Source organism: Desmodus rotundus, chromosome 11 (assembly GCF_022682495.2).
Source record: "Desmodus rotundus isolate HL8 chromosome 11, HLdesRot8A.1, whole genome shotgun sequence".
NCBI classification, from domain to species: domain Eukaryota; kingdom Metazoa; phylum Chordata; class Mammalia; order Chiroptera; family Phyllostomidae; genus Desmodus; species Desmodus rotundus.
This window is the reverse complement of record NC_071397.1, coordinates 33,243,324-33,250,690: the sequence shown is the minus strand read 5'-3', so window position 1 is coordinate 33,250,690 and position 7,367 is coordinate 33,243,324. Positions and strand designations below refer to the sequence as shown.

Sequence of the window (7,367 nt, the reverse complement as noted above, 5' to 3'; positions counted from 1 at the left end):
TTTTTAAAAATTGTATGCTTCAGCTACTGGCACCTCCTAACTCTCCTCAAGGATTTGCTTCAGTATGTAATGCAGAGGGGAGAATAAACGAGATCCTTTCAGTCCTAATCCAGGGAAGAAATGAATTGGGTTATTTATAAGTCTTGGTGAAGAAGAGAACTTGAACCGGAGACAGGTAACTTGGTGGGTCTAACCCTAAAGATTAGAAAGGATGATTTTAATATTACTAATATTTGTCTACACATTTCACCTACGCTAAACCATATGCTAAATATATGCTAAACCATGTATCATCAGCTTCCTATTTGAAATGACAATGGGTTAATTAGAAATGAGTTTGTCAGGTGAAAATATCTTTATTGTATAGAGTATATGTTTTTACTTTTAAATACACTTGGGAGTGGGCATAGAGAACAAAGGTAGTTGTAATGTAGCATTATATAAGCAAGATCGACGCAGGACACTGACAGCTTATTTGTACAGTCACTGCTGTGCCTAGAAATTGCAGTAAGGAAAGCGCCCTGGTGGACCCCAGGCAGCAAATCCACTTGCCATCCCATTTCTTGCCCCCAATTGAAATATCCACCCCCCACCCCCGCCTTTCGGCGTTTTCCCAGGCTCAGAGAAATGAGAGAACAGCTTCCACAAGCTCCGCGGAAGAGCTTCTTGCATGGGGAATTCTGCAGCACCCAAAGGTACAAGACAAAAATTGTACAAGGTCTTCACAGCGCGTGCTCAGCACAAGGAACACTAACGCCCTCACAACAGCTTCTTCGGGGGAGAAAATTGATTGAATCCGTGTAACAGGAGTTACCCTCTTTATTCTGAATTTCACTCAGCTTCACAGCTTACAGTTCGGCCAAACCAGTGTTCTTTCAGAGCCTGAACTGGCTCAAAGGTTGCTCAAAGTTTTACTCGTTCTCGTTCGAAATACACAATTTTCTGGGATAGCGTGGTCTCACATTAATTTTATCTAAGCTAGTTAAAAGAGTACTTAACACGTCACAGCCCATCTCCCTGGTCTCAGAAGTCACCTCTCCCAAGCCTTAGTTCCCGGGCCAGCCGCGGGAACGGCGTCCGACAGGTCAGAAACGACAGCGAGGGGCCTAAACGGCCAGCTGGCTAGAGCGGCCGCAGCCGTCCCGCTGCTTTCTACGGTTAGGAGCCGCTCTTCCTCCGCCCGGAAATATTTGGGGCCTTACGTTTACGCAAGACCAGAAAGTAGTTCCGGTTCCGGTTCCGGTGTGGCAATAGTTGTTTCTGGTGTTTCGTTGAAGCGGTTGGTGGGCAGTAACCGAGCCAACATGCTGCGGAATCTGCTGGTGGGTGAGGAGTTTCTCGGCTTGCAGTGGCAGTGTGGGACGGTGGGGGTGGCAGAGGAGGCTACGGGGTCACGGACGACAGAAAAGCCTGTTCTGAGAGTGAAGGAGGAAGGGAGAAGGCGGCTTCTTAAGTCACCTTGACCCTTGTCCTTTCCTCCTGACGTTACTCTCCCTTCCTGTCCCCTCGCTTCAGGCTGTGCTTGGTAGGTGTAGGGAGTGGAAAGGCTAAAGAGGTGACCAGAGGATTGTTGGTTCGCCGGCGTTGATTTTCTCCGTCGTCACCCCTAACTCTCAGGGCCATGGATGAGTTCAGTAGCTCTTAGTTAAACCAAGGTCCAGGTGGGAAGTTGCTGATACCCGGAAGCCTCAGACAGAAAGCTGTTCCTCTGCCATTGAAAGGGCTTACGTTTCAGTGGTTCTGAGCGTCGGGAGCATCAAAAGGCAGTTTAAAGAGCAAGCCGTTCGATTTCGGATGGGACATCACGAGCAGTCATGGCGGAAGTGTACCGTTGCTTCCTTCAGACGGTGCCGCAGCGCCCTTCACCCCTCCACTGACTTTGAGCATGTGAAATGTTTTCCCGGAATTTCGAAAAGGAAAATGTAACAGTGATGACTTTTGTAATAATTCAATAAGATTTTAGTTTGTTAATATATCTAGAAAGTGAAGTGCGTGTTTCATTCATTTAACTGGGTATGTAGTGAAAGTCTCTAAAAATATTTATATGCTATTAACTAAGAATTTTTTCAAGAAAAAATGTAATGGGAGAAACAATTTTAATTAAGTAGGAACCATGCTAGTTTATTTTGATATCAAGTAGTAGATTTTTCATATAATAGAGTATTAAAAGAAAACACCTGAACTTAGTGTATTTTGTAACCATTTTTTATTTTAGTAATATATAGCAGTATGATTTCTTCGAGGATTATATAATGGTACTTGGTCAATTCAGGTAAAGCTCATGGAATTTGGGGTTTTTGCCTTTTTTTTCTTGTTCAGAATTTTCTTGCTTCCTTTTTTTTTTTTTTTAATTACTTTATTGTTGTTCAGTTACACTTGTCTCCATTTTTCTCCCCACCACTCCCTTCCCCCAGAATTGCTTCTTGAATGTAGTTTTTGGACACTGCAGAATGTAATATAAAGAGCAGAGGATGAACAACAAATTGGGAAACCTGGATGTTGGTTTATAACTTTGTTAGTGACTAAATATGTTTCAACTCTCACTTTTCCTCTTCTGTAATTTAAAAGATTGTACCTGCTTGGTTTAGAAGGTTTCTGTAAGACCTAAGTCTGTTTAATATGTATGCATTTAACACTGTAGGCTCTTCGCCAGATCGCCCAGAGGACCATAACTACTGCTTCACGCAGGCAGTTTGAAAATAAAGTTCCAGAGAAACAAAAGTTATTTCAGGTACTGAAATATTTTATGAGAGATTGTTATTTATAATAATATGATTACCAAAAGATGGAGATATGAATTAAATCTGGACATGTCTGATTATTAGTGACCCTGTTGTATTAGCAAAAGAACAATAAAAAACTTTCTTTTGCTAGCTAACTGGGCATTTGCTGTACCCAGGAGGCCCTTGAGGAAGCAGAAGAAATGAGGAGAAAGGGTATATATGGGTCAATGACACTTTTCTTTGGATGAGTTACATTGGGTTGGCACTTGTTATGGTAGTTACACAGGAATAGGCAAATAGAACATAGGATTGGCCCAGAAACAGGTGGGGGGAAATATATAAATATAAATATATATATTTAATACATGTTAAAGGTGCTATTCCATATCAGTGGAGAAAGGATACCATTAATTGGTATTGGAAAAATTGGCTGACAATTTTAAAGATAGTAACGTTAGAGCCCTTCTATTTTCATATTAAAATATAAATTGCAGATGTAAATGCGTCTCAAAAGAAATTAGAAGGAAACATAGGAGATATTCCCCCCACCAGTTTTGTTGAGATATGATCAACAAAATTTGTGTATATTTAGGTTGTACCTGATTTTTTAAGGTGTACAATCAGATGTTTAATGTGTTTGTGGTGATTATCACAGTTGAGTTAATTAACACATTTGTCACCTCATGTAGTTACTTTTTTGTGTGGATGTGTAAGACCACTTAAGATCTACTATCTTAGCAAATTTCAAGTATACAGTGTTATTAACTGCTATAATTGTGGGGTGGGAAATATTCATAAAGAAGCTGTGAAGGATAAAATTTGCAAAGTTTGGTGGCATGAAAATTTTAAATGCATTTATGGTTACAAAACACAAGTGACAAATGGGAGCAAATTTTTAAAATATAACAAAGGTTAATGTCCTTAGTATACAAAGAGTTTTGACAAATCAATTTGAAATGCAAATTAAAATGACAAGTTGTTATTTCTTTTCTACAACTGTCAAAATTTTAGAAAGATTTAAAATAGGTTATGTTAGCAAGGTGTGGGAGATAGGTACATTCATCCCAGTACTTCGATTCATGTTAGGTAGTGTAATTGGTACAAAAGTTTTAAAGAGTATTTGAAAGTATCATTAAAAACAAATCACAATGTACCCTATCATCTAGGACTCCCACTTTTAAGAATCTTTCCTACAGAAATTATAGCACAAGTATTTAAAAACAGGAAAAAGGCTAATCATGGGATTTTGATGTCCCCAAGCCCCAAAAACCTCAATATGCATAATAGAAGACTAGCTAATTCAATTATTATATTTTTGCACAGTAGAATGCTAGTAGCCATTAAAAGGAACAAAGTATGTTTGACTAACAAAATATTTTTCAAGATAGAATTGAACAAAAAATAATACATGGTAGATTATTACATAGCATAACCTCATTTTGTATATAAGCGCATGTATATAAATTAGAAGATGTGACAGTATAAGCATAAAAAAATCTTTAAGGATATGTACAGTGCTGTTAATGGTTTTCTCATGAGGCTAGACTTAGTGGGATGGAGTAGTTTACCTTTTTAAGTAGTTAGATTATCAGTGATTTTTTTTGTTTTATTGTGATCGCTGGTTTTTTACAAGTAAGTTTTAAGTGATTAAAAAGTTGGATTTTCTACACTATGTAGAAATAAAATGGTTATATTAAACATATGTATTAAATATATCTCTATGCCAGGTGCTGACCTAAGGGCTAAGGGTATGATTTAGGGTTATAAGCCAAAACGCCCTTTCTCTTCTTTTCTTTTTTTTTTAAAGAAAGAAAGAATCTTTTTTGTGACTGAATCTGAAGTGTGATGGTTACTGATATTTTTAATAATTATGTAAATGAGTATATTTTCGTAGCATTTAACATTTATATTTTATATGTTTTATGGGAAGAACATCTTTATTGGATCTGAAATTAACTTTAAAATAAAGAATGCTGACTTCAGATGTTCTTATTTTAAAAGTAGTAGTAGTAGAGAAAGAATCAGGAAAATTGGAGTTCTTTTTAATTTTGAAATGTAAAATATTTTAATTCCAAGGGTTGAAGGAGCCACTTAATTTTAAGTGAATAAATTAGCCTTTTGAACTTAGTTGGAAACAAATGATACGTGTATTATTTATTGTTACTATGTTTTTAACCTAGGAGGATGATGGAATTCCAGTGCATCTAAAGGGTGGGATAGCTGATGCCCTCCTGTATAGAGCTACCATGGTTCTTACAGTTGGTGGTAAGACATTTGAAATGTTTGGTTTATAGAAAAGTAATAGTATATAGATAACTAATCATTTTATTGCTTTTACACTGCCAGTATTTTTTTAATATTATTTTTTATTGTGTATTGGGTAACATTTTTATTTTATTTTAAGATTTTATTTATTTATCTATTTTACAATGGAGGGGAGGGGAGGGAGAGAAACATTGTGTGGTTGCCTCTCACATGCCCCCCATTGGGGACCTGGCCTGCAGCCCAGGCATGTGCCCAGACTGGGAGTTGAACCAGTGACCCTTTGGTTCACAAGCTGGTGCTCAATCCACTGAACTACACCAGTCAGGGCACCTTTATTAATATGATTATATGTTTCAAGCATATGATTCTATAATATATCATCTGCATAAAGCATTGTGTTAGGCAGTATTTTAACACAGGTAGTCTGTCTCCAGAATATGAGATCTTACTCCTTTGCATATAAGTATTCAAGAAGATGATTGATACATGATGTGTAAGAGCATTTTAACTTCTTTAAAAATATACCAATGAAGTTTGATGATTATTTTTTCATAGATTTGGCTTTCCATTGTGCCACTGGTGGCCTTGCAGGCCTTTGGAGGAACCAGAGACATCCACTCTACCCCACCCTATCCACCCTCATGGGCTTTTAAACATTTTGACTGTGATGCATAATAAAAACATTTTACATCTAAATTCTGTACACACATATTTATGACAAAACCTGTACATATAAATACTTCTTGCTATATGCAGAATGCTCTGACTTTTTTCCTGTGGGTTGGGCAGGTCCATTATTCAGTATTAGCAAGTGGAACACACAAATTGGTATACTAGGAGCAGAGTTAGGAATTTGAATGATTGCTCTCTGGGGGAGGAAGAAAAACATGTTTAGAGTGATTACTGTGTGCTTATCTATTGATAGGAATGCCACATATGGATTTCTGTAAATAAGTCCATAATATGTTCTTATTTTAAGACGAAGAAATTATGTTCTTTACTCAAGGTAATATTGCTTTTCTGTGGAAAAGCTGGGATTTGAGCACTAATTACAAAGTCCCCCTGCTCATGCCAAGGTGCCTTCTTTGGTGTGAATTGAATACAGTGAAGGGGTTTTTAAGGATGGAGACAACCAGATAGTAACATTGGGTTTTCTTAAGATAAAGCCCTACATTATTTTTGTCCAGTGGGACTGTTTCTTAGACATTCTGGTAATTAGTTTTAAAAATAAAATTCTAGCTATTAGCCATTCTTACGTTAAGTTTGATGATTTTAAAGTTATATATCACTGTTTCTTGATTTTTACCTTGATAGTACAATATAGGGAAGGCTCGTGTATTTTGACTTCTTTATTGGCTTTTAAATCATTCTTAGCATTTCTCAGGCAATCTTAGCTAAGTATGTATTCCAAATCTTATTTAAACATTTTTTACATGTTATTAACTTGACAAATACATTGCTGAGCTGCATCTAACACTTTGTATAAGTTAAGTAATACTGAAACTAGACTAAATATGTATAGATATATATTTTTTAAATTTTGCTAGCATCTATCTACATATTTTTTTCTGTTCCCATAAGAGTAGTCTTACTGCCAACCTTGCCTTTATCTTACAACTTTTAGCTGAAATATTAGGGTTATACATTTAAATCTTAGAATTTATTTAAATTCTCCTTTTGTTTCTTTCTATTTTTTAGGAACAGCATATGCCATTTATCAGCTGGCCATGGCCTCATTTCCCAAGAAGCAGAATTGACTTTATCCTCCCAGCAATCAGTTGGGTCAGTTTCATTCAGCTCTCTATCGACCAGTAAGCTGATTAATAACTGAGTTCTTCTTTGGGGATCAATATTTATTGACTTGTACTAACTGCCACCAATAAAGCAGTCTTTACCATGCTTTGTCTTATTTTATCACATTTTAGGGTACACATACCAATAATTTTCAGGTTTTGGTCAGTCTTAAAAATTTTAGGTAAGGAGCAAAAAATTACTTTGTCATTCAGGTGTATAAAGTACAACTGTGATATTATTTTAGTAAATTTTATTTTTAGTAGCTCAGAATTACATAGTGGATGGTCGTCAGCTTTAGTTGAGCTTGACACTTGAGAGTCCTGCCCCTGACTACTGTGTCCCAGGATATGCTAACATCTGAGGTTAGCGGACGAAGGCTATTTTCGGCTCATGGGATTCAGGTTTCTTTTCTTTCCCTTTCTTAGCTATGTGAGTGTATACTTAAATATTGGATAGAATCTAGTTTAGAATTTGACTTTAGTACAGCTGTAAAGTAATTCAGTACTTGCCCTTTTTTCACACTCAGAGTGGGTTTTTATTGTGTTACTTTTATGTATATCATAATGTGTAACTTTCCTTAAATAG

The 7,367-nt window shown here is 36.5% G+C and overlaps 1 protein-coding gene across 1 annotated transcript; it reads left to right on the top strand.

The window, feature by feature from the left end:
- Positions 1-1,166: 1,166 nt before the first annotated feature.
- COX7A2 (cytochrome c oxidase subunit 7A2) lies at positions 1,167-6,887 on the top strand. Its single transcript, XM_024576617.3, has 4 exons — positions 1,167-1,322; positions 2,642-2,731; positions 4,904-4,988; positions 6,687-6,887. The coding sequence occupies exons 1-4, from the start codon at positions 1,305-1,307 to the stop codon at positions 6,743-6,745; spliced, it is 252 nt and encodes an 83-aa protein (XP_024432385.1). The 5' UTR covers positions 1,167-1,304; the 3' UTR covers positions 6,746-6,887.
- Positions 6,888-7,367: the final 480 nt, after the last annotated feature.

Coding starts and splice junctions, on each gene's coding strand:
- COX7A2 (XM_024576617.3), top strand. Junction 2,732..4,903: donor AGAAACAAAAGTTATTTCAG/GTACTGAAATAT, acceptor TTTTTAACCTAG/GAGGATGATGGAATTCCAGT. Junction 4,989..6,686: donor CATGGTTCTTACAGTTGGTG/GTAAGACATTTG, acceptor TCTATTTTTTAG/GAACAGCATATGCCATTTAT.